This window comes from Dromiciops gliroides, chromosome 5, assembly GCF_019393635.1.
Source record: "Dromiciops gliroides isolate mDroGli1 chromosome 5, mDroGli1.pri, whole genome shotgun sequence".
Lineage (NCBI taxonomy): Eukaryota > Metazoa > Chordata > Mammalia > Microbiotheria > Microbiotheriidae > Dromiciops > Dromiciops gliroides.
In genome coordinates, this window is record NC_057865.1 from 51,854,485 (window position 1) to 51,869,223 (window position 14,739).

General features: G+C 40.4%; 1 protein-coding gene across 1 annotated transcript in view; it reads right to left on the reverse strand.

The window, feature by feature from the left end:
- Positions 1–6,431: 6,431 nt before the first annotated feature.
- Positions 6,432–14,739, reverse strand: part of ADAM22 (ADAM metallopeptidase domain 22) — a 264,257-nt gene continuing 255,949 nt past the window's right edge. The window contains 2 exon segments of the mRNA XM_043968835.1: positions 6,432–7,538; positions 9,608–9,731. Coding sequence (XP_043824770.1) covers positions 7,518–7,538; positions 9,608–9,731 — 145 coding nt within the window. The 3' untranslated portion in view covers positions 6,432–7,517.

Below are 14,739 nucleotides of genomic sequence, written 5' to 3' on the forward strand. Positions count from 1 at the left end.
ATACAGCTGAAGAGTCTACATTTCTCTCCCTAAAACTTGAGCATTTTTTTAAAATAGTGCTTCCATTGTGATTCTTAGTGTGATAGGGATTCCATTGTGATTAACCCTTCTGTACACAAGACAGTCCAAAATAATGATTACCACTAGGAAGGGGAGAGAAACTGCCTAATTCCTACCCTGTGACATTCTCTTTGTCCAATATCCCCCCCATTCCTCTGTAAACAGAAGAGTTTAGCATACAAATTCATCATGCAAGATAGAGAATGGAAGGGTTATAAAAAACAGCACAAAACATTCATTGAAAGTCACTTTATTGATGTTACAGTAATAGTAACATAGAAAATGGTGGATTTTTTCATTAGACTCAGTGGACACTAATAAAATTGTGGAAGGATTTGGAACCTCAAATTACAGTGACTTTTAAAAACAGCAGACTTTCGCATTTAGCTATTAATGTAGGAAGAATTATAACCAGAACAGCCCATATAACAAAAGCATTCAGGAAAGCAGCCGCAGTGATACATTTCATATTGGTCTTTGCCAGAACCTGGTATCTTTTAAGTAGCAAGAACTTGGGAAGTGTCAATCAGCCAAGCAAAATGTAATACCTTAAGTAATGGGTATCTAAGTTTATACAAATAATTGCCCCTTCCCCCAACAGTGAAACCAGTATAGATTTTTTTTCATGCCACTATTAACACTTCACCATGGGATGGCTCCTGATTATTTGAATTTCACTTCTTGAAAGTAATGTTTAAGAACGCTAGCACAAATCGCTTAACTATGTCAATATCCTATAGCCCAGTTTTGGAAGAAAGCTGTGAGGGACACCAGTTTGGGAAAGAGTCCGTTTTCAGCCAGTTACAAAAGAGTACATGATTAGTCTTGTGAAGACGCTATTTTGCACTTGTACAGTTATTGTAAAAAAAAAAATTATCCTATATAAACATTAGGTATTTGTGTGTGTGTGTGATTTTGCCCATAAAAGGACCGACTATGAGCAGTCCCACAATTTGAACGGTGTACTGGACTAGAAAACTCAGGTTTCATAACCAGGCAGTGATACACATAATTTAGCAGGAATTCTTGTCCTATAATTGAATAAATGTTCATTCATGTTAGCACTTGGCTGTGTTGTATGGTATTATCACTAGCACCTGTAGTTAAAGATTGGGCTATTTGCAACAATTTCAGTCTCGACCATAAACAACCAACCACAGCCCTCAGGGTAAAAGGAAGAAGACACTTAGATCTAGAATAAACCATTTTTAAATCATAGAAATACAAGAGAAGGGAGGGAAGCCAAGGGAGAGAATAGTACTTTTCTTCACAGATTCATCCTTTACAGGCTGGATCTTGCCAATCCCTCTGATGCCTCACTGTACACTGTCCTATACATTTTGCTTTAGGTGGACTCTCCTTTTCTGGATGTTAACATTTGAGCTTTTGGGAAACCCAGTGGGACAAGTTGTACTGAAGAGCCCCTTTGATCATATGCTTAGATTCACAAACTGTTAGATCTAGAAGAAACTTAATAGATTATCTAGTTCAGGGGTTATTAACCTTTTTTTTTCATCATAAAACCTTTTAGCTCCTTCCCCACCCCTACCCTCCAATAAATCTCTTATCAGAATAATAGTGTTTACATTCATAATTGAAAGAAATGGTTGATTTCAGTTAGAGGTTAGTGAAAATAAAGATGTAGCTTTTCTTCCCCCATGCAAGTCCACAGAAGTCCTGAAATGTATCCGTGGACTCCTTGGGATTATAGTTAGTATTGGACCCCAAGTTAAGAACCCCTGATCTAGTCCAACCCCCACCTCCCAATTTTAAAGATGAAGAAACAAGTCTCAGAGAGCACTTGTGACTTACTTAAGGACACAGGGCTAGTTAGCAAAGCCAAGGAAGTGTTTCTCCCATTGTCTTACACAATTCTGAATAATAGGACAACTGTGATGAACAACAACATTGTGAACAGCCCTGTAAGACACCATAGAGGCTGACTGAGCACAACTGTGGAGCAGATAAATTAAAGGGCTTCTCCCAAGCTGCCCAGGGGGAGGGCCCAGTTGCCCAGAGCCTGCCCCAAACTAAGTCAGGCATGATCCTAAGCCATTCATGCTGTTGTTTGTTCTAATCAAGACTGAGCCAAGATCTTGCTGCCTTCCAAGGTAACCATTCTCCAATCCTGATAAACTAATCCCTTCTGACCTGGGAATGGGAGAAGGGTGGAGGAGTGACCGCCCCCAAGAGCTCTCCTTCCCTGATTCCCAGGTATATATATTTATGTGTGTGTGTGTGTGTGTGTGTGTGTGTGCTTTAATTTATTTCTAGCCCTCAAAAATGATTGTACTGGTGGAAACTTCAGATGATGAAGGTGGGTAGAAAAGGCAAATTTTGGGGGAAGATAGAGAACTGCAGTATTTCTTATCATGCCAGGTAGATGGCCACATATCGCCAGTGCACACATCTGCTTGTGTTTATAAGAACAAATCCTGCCACACAAATGTGGTTACTCTGTTTAATTTGCAGAATGAAATGTGGTGGGTGCTATATTTTTAAGATATGTTTGAAACAATTAACAAAAGGGGAGTTGTTTAAGGTGATGCTGCTGGTCACACTGGGCAATCATTTATTCCATAGGTGCATGGGTGGATATTTGCCAACTACCCGGGCTGAACACATTTGACAGTGAGCACCTGCAAATGTTTCCAGGGAGGGCATCTTAAACAGCAAGTGTGCTTCAACAGAGGCCATGATGTGTTGCTGCTTGCTCATCAGTCAATTTCTGCTAGAGAGTGCAGGAGCAAGCAGACACCCCCCTCCCAGAACCTTTAGATAACATTTGGACCTTATCAAGCTGAAAGAACACATTTCCCCATCCATCATCTCTGTCATCATAAAGGACCATTCTAGTTAGAAAAGATCTCTGATGAATGCCTGCACCCCTAAAAATGATCTCTGATGAATGCCTGCACCCCTAAACCAAGCACCTGGCTTGGCTCTGGAGAATACTTGTGAAGAGCATGTTTTGGTGGAAGTGGTTTTTCCTTGTAATGCAATCCATACCGCTGAGAAAAATTATTTTCATGGTACTGTAAATAACTAGGAAAAATATATGAGATACAGGGAATTAAGGGATAAACAAAATCTTGTTTCATTTATTCATATGTGTATATATGTAGAATATCCACGTATTTTTAAATATTGATATATAAAGTGCTAATAAAGGCAGGTACTGCTTTCAATGAGGGGGTTGAGCAGGGAATTACTAACGCCCTGCTCTCTTCTCCTCAAGGTAAAGACTTCTCTGAATCATGCTGTATAACAGCTGATATGGTAAAACTACTGAAGAGTTATAGGGCTAGGTCTTTGAATACATTTTAACAGAGCTTTGTATGTGAGGCTCAAGCAAATATAAATAATGGCATTCGGAGAATGAGTTAAGGGCCTGAAGTCAAAAACATTTACTGGAATATGAGGAAAGAAATAATGAGTCTGGCCTGAAGATGGTAGTCAAAAGTATAATATGAAGTTAGCTAACGAGAAGAAATGGAGAAATAGGGATTAGGGGTCAGTCCCAACTCTCACTAATTCACTGTATGCCTTAAATGTTTCATATGGTCTTCATAACCAAAAAATTGTTTAAATTATTTTTGAGGTATTAGAAAGGCTCCTTCCTATCAATTGCAAGAAACTTCACTAAATCAATCTCTCAGAAAAACGCATATCTCCATTGCTTTGATCAAAGCGGCGGTTCAGAACTAGAGGCTACTTTTTACAACTTGATTCTACAAAGACCCTTGGATTCATTAATAAACTTAAGCCAGACCACACAGTCCAGGTCTCATTTCCTTTCTTAGGGATGATTCTGGACTTCTTTAAAACACAGCCATGACAAAAGGGGGTAGGAAACATTTTCCTGGAATGCTTCGCAACGTCCATTGGGCCAGTTGATTCTTTCACAGTGGCTACTTTTCATGTAGGGGTTTTGTCTTTCTTTTTGGGTACTATTTGCTCTTGTGGAAGCCATTTACCATCACTAAAGAATTCCAGAACAGTTGGTACTTCCTGCTTACAAGAAGTATGGCCGTGTAAGAATGCAGGCCACTCCACCAATTTCCTTGAGAGCCATCGGGCCAGAATTGACCTTCCCTTTCTGGAGGCCTCCCTAGTCGCTATCATATAGTGGGCGAGGGGGGTATGAGAGATTGGTTGAGAATGAGAAGTAAAATAATCAAGGGACTTTGAACAGCTCCTTAAATCAAAGGTTGTTTTAAAGTTCTTCCGGTTGTCTTTGACAAATAGAAATGTTCTGACATTTTCTCTTAGCTCAAAGCTTGAAGGACAAAAAGATGGGATTTGAAGGAAGAGTATAAAGGCTCCAGTAGTGTTGTTCTGTGCTTAGAACCACCATATTACAACAGCCTTCTGCAATGGGTCGGTTTCTTAGAATATGATTCAGGTGATGCCTTTGTTTCCCTCCTTGGCCGCAGGGATGGTGCCTAGCAAGGATGTTAGATTTGGAGTAAGACCTGGGAACAAAGCCACTTAATTCCTGTGTGATCTTTGCACTCCACCTTGTCAATCACTCTCCGGGTCTCTCTCCTCATCTGTTGAAGGAAGGGTTTGGACTAAATGACTGTCCAGCTCTGGATCTTTGATTCCATGACCCTGTAATCCCTCTAAAACCAATCTATGAAAGTTGTTTGTGCTTGTGCTTCATGTTATGGCACCCAGTCTTTGGGTGAGTTCATCAAAAGCCCTATGATTTTAGATCCGACATATCTCAAGTTCCAAAAGAATGTGTTTGCAGGTGTCATTAATAACCTCTGTGAAAGAACTCAATAAAATGGCAGACTGGAAAGCCATGATAGGACATGACAACAATCACTCAACTTCTAGCATGTAATCATTGTAATAACACAAAGTTCTTTTTCCCATCGCTTCTGGCGAAGATCACCAAAGGGATTGACCTAGAGAGCTTGGGAGCTACAAACAGAGCGTATGAACTGACTCCCAGCTGTTACTAATTCCTTCAGACTGTCTCCCCTGAAAGGCACATGTACATCATTTCCATTGAAAATAATGGGAGAGGAGAAGGAAAAGAAAGACCCGCTTGTGACCATGTAGTTACAAGTGGGGTCTTTCCTTGTCAGACTGGAGCAAACTCCAAATGGACAACACACTTCAGTGAGGTACACGAAGTTTAAATCATCCAATTCGTTCATCTATTCCATGGAAGATAGAAAATACCCATCATATACTCGATACTGTAGAACATTCAATCCACATTAAAGTGAGGGTGTCTTGTTCAAAAGCCACTTTTATTTGCACAGTCTTCAAAATCTCCCGGCCCTCCTTGGCATCAGCCATTTGGTCATGTTGCCAAATACTTACCCAAACCTTTGCAAGAAGGTTTTGCATTTTTGATCAAGCTCAACATTCAAGTCATATCATAACCTGCCCTTTAAAATGCTCCATGTGTTTTATATTTAAAAATGGGTGGGATCACTTTTTAAAAACATATTCAAAGACATATAATCAAAGGAAGTTACATTATAGAAGATGTGAACATAAAAATAATACAGAAGGCTGCCTGAGAACTTGGCCCTCCCCATTTTGGGTGATCGCATTGTTTCCATGGGAGTACTTCCTGCTTGGAAATTAATGGAATTAATGGGGAGCAGGGAGCAAATTAAGAGGGGTAGCTAGGTGGTACAGAGGATAGAGTGTTGGGCCTGGAGTCAGGAAGACTCATCTTCCTGAGTTCAAATCTGGCCTCAGACAATTCCTAGCTATGTGACCCTGGGCAAGTCACTTATCCTTGTTTGCCTTAGTTTCCTCATCTGTAAAATGAGCTGGAGAAGGAGATGCCAAACCATTCCAGGATCTGCCAAGGAAACCTCAAATGGGGTCATGAAGAGTCAGACACAACTAAACAAAAACAATAAGCAAACTAAGAAACCATCTTTGAAATCTTTCCTGTTCCTGTCCATTCACCTCAAGGAAAAGGGTCAAAAAATGAGTTGAGAAAGAAATACAGTACATATCAATCATCACCGTGTGTCTGATTGATTCTACCACTTGTCTGGTTCATCAGAATAAGTCCCCCATTTAGAAAGACCCAGTGGGAACATCACCAACTTTCAGTCTTCCATTGGGTTGAATTGGAGGAAGGAGTCTTTTAAATTAGAATTCCTATTTTTCTGTGAATCAAAAAATAAAATTCAGGGTTCAAAATATTAGCTTTCTCCCATCAGCTGTTTTTATAACCTTGCAGATACTACACACATGTGTACGGCCTCTTCGGATTTCATTTATTAGCCTACCAGGATGGAAACTTCGGGTTATTCTCCAGTTGTCTGAGCAGTGTCTGGTATGTTCCTTTTGGTTTTTTTCCAAGTAACCTCCTGTTACCTGGCTCCAGATTTTCTTCATGATTAGCAATACAAATGTGCCAGTAATAAATACATGGAAAAACAATAGCTGTCAGGGTTGTAGATGTTGCTGGAAGATAAAAGTGGACGACTGGATAACCTGTAGGTCAGGGAGCAACTAATTTCAGGGTACTGGCTGTCTCGTGCCACTTTAGCACAATATTGGGGGCAGGAAGCCCTGATTGGTATTTTCATGTCTTGAGCAGTTACTCCAAGCCTCCAGGATGCCCACAGTTTAAAGGGACATAAGATGTTCTGGTCAGACACTAGTGTTGGAGAGACCCATTGACATCACCCGCTGCTATATTTACAATTTAACCTGCTTGTCATCTTAGAAGACCATTGGATCTGTAATGATGGTTATAAGTCGTGAGCGACTGTTTAGGCATTTGGCAAAATACACTTGTGTGTAACAGCTGTTTTTGACATTTAAAAATGTTTACTTATATACAGTTGTACTTCTAGACTGAGAATAGAAACATAAAAAGTAAAAAAGGATGTACTTTTTTAAAGTGTATGTAGGCTCTTAGCCTCTCATAGCTTACAGTCCTGCAGAAAGTGTCCTGTTATGTCTTAGCCCTGCATGCTAATTTCTACTACGGTGTGTAGTTTCCTTAAATGTGGAGAACAAATTTAAAAAAAGGCTCATGCACATAGCATTATGGTCTACGGCGAGGATGTGCTTCAGGTACCCAGTTCTAGACCCACAATCGTCCTCATTTGGACTGCATTTCCTTTCAGGGAAACTTGCCATATTGAGGACCTGTGAATTACTCTTACTCGTATTTGTCTATCTATCTGTCATGCGGATTATCCTTGGTCCTACTCAGACTATTTGTTATTCTGTGTTATGTTATATGATTCCCAGTGTTCCTTACATGGTTTGAGTAAAATTCTAAGCCAGCAGTGGGAAAAAAATGATCCAGGGATGAGATCCAGCTTTCTCTCCTCCTTGGCGTCACTGTGGGTCTTTCATATGGTCTGAGGAGTAGATACATTTGCATCGACTCAGTGAGGCTGAATTTCTATAAAAGTTGAAGTAAACAGTTCGAATGTGTTGCATGTAAACAGTTGGTCTTAAATGGATGTCTCCCAAAGCTACACAAAAGAAAAGAAAGAAAAAACATGGGTTTAGAAAGTCAGAATCAAGTTCACCATATTCCTCATGGGGTCCTAGAAAAGAAAGATATTTTAAAAGTGTAAAGGGAGAATGGGTAGCTAGGTGGGGCAATGGATAGAGTCCTGGGCCTGGAATCAGTTAAACCCATGTTAGTGAGTTCAAATGTGTCCTCAGATATTTATTAGCTGTGTGACCCAGGGCAAGTCACTTAACCCCATTTGCCTCAGTTTCCTCCTCTGTAAAATGAGCTGGAGAAGGAAATGGCAGACTACTCCAGTATCTTTGCCAAAAAAGACCTCCAAAGGGGTCACAAAGTCAGACACAACTGAAAAACAACTAAACAACAACAAAGTGGGAGAATGGACTGATTTTCTTTAAAGACATATTGTCTTATTGATTCAACGAAATAGACAAAAGTCAGTGGTACCAGGGGGCAGCTAGGTGGCGCAGTGAATAAAGCACCAGCCCTGGATTCAGGAGGACCTGAGTTCAAATCTGGCCTCAGACACTTGACACTTACTAGCTATGTGACCCTGGGCAAGTCACTTAACCCTCATTACCCCACAAAAAAAATAATAATCAACGGTACCCCCTGTTCTCTGCACCACTCTTGTCTTGGCTACCAGTGTCCCTATTTGTACCTAGGTCATTGATTTAATTCATGCAGTGCTAATAAAAAATCCAGTTAGTTCATGATAACACATCCCTCCTTTCCCCCACCACTCTCCCACCTTTGGCTCTTAATTCCCATCGCCATTTTAAAATTGTTTAGGTTTGCTCTGGTAACAGTGAACCAAAGACCTGACATCTGAATAGCTTAGTATAGCTTCTGGCATATAGTAGGTGCTCAATAAATGCTTGTTGTCTGTTGACTGCCTGAATGGCTCTTTAGAGTTTGAAAAATACTTTACATATGTGGTCTCACTGTCTCCTCACCACAACCTTCTATAATTACCCACATTTTATAGATGAAGAAACAGATTTAGGTTAAGTGAAGAATGGCCCCAATAAACTTATTTAGGGGCAGGGAGTATAATGGAGGGAATATATCACGTACACACAAAGATAAGTATATACAGAATCATTTTGAGGGAGAGTGGCAGTAGCTGGTGAGATGGAGGGAGAAGGGAATAACAGGAACACTTCATGGAGGAGGTGACCATTAAGTTTTGCTTTGAAGAATGTTAGGGATTCTACTCTGCATTGCAACAAATCTGACCACAACAGAGACTGGATGTCAATAATGCCAGGCAGATTTCATCTAGATTTCCCCCTTACATCTCCCATGTTGCTATATCTTACTGTACACACTACGTCTCATTATCCAGGAGATGTTTTTGAGGAAATTATGTGTTTTAAGTGGAATCCTCTTTCAAATGTACTAAGAGAACTGGCTGCTTAAAGGAATCAGGTACAGGAAGAAAAAACCCTCCCTAACATACCTTCTTAAGTTGGAATTTTCATGCAGAAAATATGCTAGAACTGAAAGATGCCCCCTATGCACATGGAATTCAGGGCATGGATGCTGTCTTTCCCTGGGTCAAAACACATTTCCTAGCATTTTCTCCCTCTCTTCAATAAAACCAAACCAAGTAAAATAAAACCAAAAATGCAACCAGAGACCAAATCAATCTCCTGAAATAATTCTATCTGATTGATTCTTTTCTGTGGGATCTATTGGCTAACTGAAGACCTACACACTAGCTTTGGTAGGCAAAATACCTCTGAACAATGAATGGCCAGGTAGACTACAGATTTACATGCAAAGACCTCAGGCAAAATAAATATCCTAAATATCTGATGTAAGCCTTGCAGTTTTAAACAAAGTAAGGGAAATGAAGTATTGTGTAAAAATTATAGAGTTTGGGGGCTGGAAGGAACATTTGGTTAGATTCTCACACACACACACACACACACACACACACACACACACACACACACACCCTTCATTTTACAAATGAGAAAACCGAGAGCCAGAGAGACTAAATAAATACAAAAGAATGAATATACATATTGATGAATAAACACATAAAGTAGCTGCACATACCCTGGCACTTTGTCTGTTAGCCTTCTTCTCCTCATCAGGAAGTGGAGGCATCGGATATGGGTATTTCCTGCTGGAAGCAATAGATCCAGTAGAAGAAGAAGGAGACTTGGCAGGAGACAGAGTCCTGAGATGTTGAAAACACACGAAATAAATGGGATGTCACCGATCAGTAGCAACCTCCACTATTTAAAAATCTGGCTCAGAACCAAATATATTTCCTCTTACTTTGAACTCTCTTTTCTAAGTCATATGGTCACTACTAGAAAGGCTTACTAACTACTTGCAAATAGGTCACGATGTCATTCTCAACTCTGGAATGCTGAAAATTGTATCTTGACTCTCAGAATTATAATGGTTTGCCCAAATGAAATCATAGAGACTCATACTTTGTAAAGCTATAGCAAGTACATAGACCAAGTGGCCTATCGATAGATAGGAATCTAGCCTGGACAAGAGCTAATAAGAGCAAGCAATACTGGTCCATTAAATATGCAATAAAGCGATTTCTGGCTGATCTTTACCAGTCAGTGTGGGAATGGTCGAAAGAGCAGGAACTTCAATTATATCTCAAGAGACTCTTAAAATACGACATGACAAGTAACATTTGTCTGCTGGTAAGTCACAGAATTCATGCATTCAGAGGCCAGTCGGTTAGTTGTGAAGGAACAAAAGCAAGTACAGAAATGCTAAGAGTAAATTAGTAGGCATGCAAGCATCAGAGAGCGCAGAGTTCCAGCCAAACAGAGTTTGATGAGAACATACAAAAATGGTCTGATTAGTTGCTGCAATCAGCATTTCTGTAAGAAGTGAGTATACTAAGCAGTAGCCAGTAAACCTGGGTATCACCATGGAGGGCACACTCTGTGTCAATAAGTCAGGGGCAACAGTTTATGGACTGGAGTTGTCCTCCCCACCCCCACCCCCAAACTCCCAAATCCTCACATTCCTGTTCTAAGATAATGTGGTGTTTTTTTCTGACAATGGATGTATTTCAGAAAGAAAGAAAGAAAGGTCTGAAATAAGCAAATGTAAGTTACCAGGTGTCTATCCTGCCTGTTCCAGTGTCATTTTGCTATTGTAGTGGTGAGATTTGTTACCCTGGCATTCCAAACCAATGTTCTGGGCTGGGAACCTTTGACCAGCTCCTGGTTTTCCATGTGATCAGATGGTTCATGGTGACCCAAGTCACCCCAGTGGACATCTTTGGATTCTATAGGACCACAGCAGAGACCCAGTAAACAACCACCATCTCTGGATTCACCTGGTGCTCTTGGATTCTCTCCTTTCTGTGGGTCTCCCAGAGAGCAAGGGGATGTTGACCAAAGCTGCCTAATGGGTAACAATGGAAAGTGCACCAGACTGTGCCTCATGTCAAACACCCAAAGAACAGAGGTCAGAGTAGAAAGCACCAGAATCTGGGAGTCTTGAGAGACTTAATCCTGGAATAGTACGTAATATAATGGCAGGTGGTATGGGGGGATGTGGAGAGAATCCTTTCTTTTTTTTTAATTTAGAGGGATGATTTTCCATTCACCACATGCCATCCTTTTATCACATCACTGAGGACAGTGTTGGACTTGGGATCAGGAAGAACTAATTTTCTTTCTTTCTTTTTTGCAGGGCAATGAGGGTTAAGTGACTTGCCCAGGGTCACACAGATAGTAAGTGTCAAGTGTCTTGAGGTCAGATTTGAACTCAGGTCCTCCTGAATCCAGGGCCGGTGCTTTATCCACTGTGCCACCTAGCTGCCCAGAAGAACTAATATCTAATCCTTCCTTAGACATATAGGTTGAAATGATGGATGACAACAGTAACAACTGGTTATGGGACCGTTAGGCAAGTCACTCAAGCTGAGTCCCAGTTTTTTCTTCTGTAAAATGGTGACATAATAACATCTACCTCATAGGGTTGTTGTAAGGATCAAATGAGATCATATATGTAAAGCACTTTGCAAACCTTAAAGGGCTCTATAATTATCCATTGCTTAAGGAATAAGAATAATGTGATATAGAATAAAGAATAAAGAATAATGTGATATATTTCCCTGCATAAATTTTCCCTTTTCAAGAAAATTCATCTTTTGAACTAGAATAATGCTCAGTGCTGGAGTGGTTTGGACCACGAGTACATAGGAATATATGTGTTGTTGTTATTCTTATCCCCACCCCAGCTTTTCCCCTTTTTGCACCTTTTTAGTCATTTTCACTTCCTCTAAATATGTATAATCTTCCTACAAACCACGAGGGAGACCCTAAAATGAGCACTTTTACCCTCTTCACGTTTTCATCATGGATGCTTTCATCTTGGATCATTTCACCTAACTGTCCTTTGCTTCAGACTGGCCTCTGAACACATGCAAGACCTGCCTTCAATGAGTGCCTGCTTTTTTGAATCCTGTTGACGTAGTCGGATATGCTATTGATTGTTGAGGGGAAGGAGATGGTTGAGAGGGGTGAAAAGGGGCCATCTCATCCATGGGGTATCAAAAAATATTCCCTCCTCCACTTCTTTGTAGCATGATCTGAACCAATCTAGCACTCACTGAGTGTTTTTGCTTGAAAAGGAAAAGCCTATGCAGGGAAATGGGCCTCATTTGATCATAACACTCCTATGAGGGAGAAAGAAGTTAAATTTCATTATCCCTATTTTATATATGAGGAAGCAGGGGCATAGCCATAGACTACATCTAGAAATAAATATAAGGACAGTTGAAAGTGACCTCTATGTTCCCCACATTTCCAGACGTTTAGTACTGCCCTAAGGTCATACCAGGACAGACTCATCCCTACTGGAGTGTCCTTGTCTTGTTTTGAAAGGGTATGACTTTGGGCTACATTGAATTTCCCAGGGTTGAATTCTTTTGGAGAATCTTCCCATCACCACCACCACCACCACCATCTCCTCCCTGACAACTAGAGCTAGCTCAATTCAGGTTAGTCTTCCTAGACTGAGCCAGAACCAGACCATCTAGAATCTCAGAATCCCAGTTTAGAGGAACCTCAGGTACCATCTAATATAACCTATACAATAACACAAACAAAACACCCTTGACAAATGACCCATCCAGCCTTTGTTTTGAAGACTTCCAATGAAGGGGTACTCACTTTGCAACTTTTCCTCATTATGTCAGATCCAAACCAAACTGAACAAGTCTACTTCCTTCTTCAATATAGCCAGTCCTTCAGATATGGGAAGGTGGTGATTGAAATAATTTTTCAGTCATGTCTGACTCTTTGTGATCCAATTTGAGGTTTTCTTGGCAAAGATACTGGAGTGGTTTGCCATTTCCCTCTGTTGCTCGTTTGACAGAGGATGGAACTGAGGCAAACAGGGTTAAGTGACTTGCCCAGAGTCACACAGCTGGTTGTCTGAGGCCGGATTTGAACTCAGGAATATGTCTTCCTGACTCAGGCCCAGTGTTCTATCCACTGTATCACATAGCTGCTCCATTTGAAAACCTACATCTTCTCTTGACTGAATATCTTTAAGTCTTTCAACCAATTTTCATATGGTGGAGTCTTTCACGATTCTGGCTTCCTCCCACTGGACACTCTCCAGCTTATCAATGTCCTTTTTAAAATGAGATGCTGAAAACTGACCAAAAGTAGTTCACTCAAGACCCAGGACAACAGGAACATCTCCCTATTCCTGGACATTGTGACTCTTGTAATACAATCTAAGATTAGATTTTCCTTCTTGGTTACCATATAACCCTGTTGCCTAATATTGGGTTTGCAGTCATCTACATCTCCCAGGTCATTCCACAAAATTCAGAGAAACTAGCTCCATCTGTTTATATGAGTTGTCAATTTTATTGACCCCAAGTGTAAAACTTCATATTTATTATTCCTCTTCAATTTTACTTTATTAGATTCAGTTCAATGTTTTATAGTCAAGATATTTTTGGATCTTGACCCTACGCCTCCCACCTCTGTATTATCTGTAAATTTGGCAAGAATTCTACCCATCCAAATTATTGATAATGATATTAAACAGTATCAGAGTCAAACAGATTCCTGTGACCTTTCCCTGGAGACTTCATTCCAACTTCACATTGAACCATTAAAAAGGGATTTCTTGGGGCAGCTAGGTGGTGCAGTGGATAAAGCACCGGCCCTGGATTCAGGAGTACCTGAGTTCAAATCTGGCCTCAGACACTTGACACTTACTAGCTATGTGACCCTGGGCAAGTCACTTAACCCTCATTGCCCAGCAAAAAAAAAAGGATTTCTCTTTCTAATTGACCATTCAATTAATTTCAAATCCACCTAACTTTATATGCCTCTTAACCATCTCTCTTAATTTTCCATAGGACTACCATGAGATTCTGTCAAACATTTCTTAAAAACAAGGTTCAAATATTATATTTATGGCATTCTCCTGATCTGTCAGTCTAGTACACCTGTCAAAAATAAAAAGAATATGACTAGTTCTTGACGAAGTCTCTTTGGAGTCACTACCTCCTTCTCTAGATTTCCCCCCACCATTCCTTTAGTGATACAGCACATTCTGGAATCTTGGTCTACACAGTTAAGTCCTGATTGGTACAAACAATGAATCCCATGGAGTGGATGGTTTGTACTGCGCTTTTCCATTGGGTTGAAACCAATTCCCATACTTTACATATCATTTTTGACTAGTGCAAACTCAAAGAATGCAGGCACTTTATAGGACTCACTATTCGCACTAATCGGGACCTGACAATAGTTTTCAAGATTCCATTTTCTTCCCTTTTAGAAGAAAATCTGGATACTTTCCCCTCTCCAATCCTTCATGATTTTTCAAAGGTCACTGCCACGGATCCAAACTTACATATTTTGGTCTCTCAACCTAGTGACTTGAATTCATTTCACACCATACCTCAACCTATCTTGGGTATCAATTTACTAAGGCAAGTAGGTGTCACTGTGGATAGAACAGTAGGCCTGGAAATAAGAAGACCTAAGTTCAAATCAGATCTCAGAGACTTAACTAGCCGTGTGACCTTGGGCAAGTTACTTAGCCTCTGTTTGCCTCACCCTCCTCCACTGTAGATATAGGGATAATGATTACATCTACTTCCCAGGGTTGTTGTGAGGATAAAAATGAAATTATATTTGTAAAATGCTTAGCGAAGTGCCCGGTGCATAGTA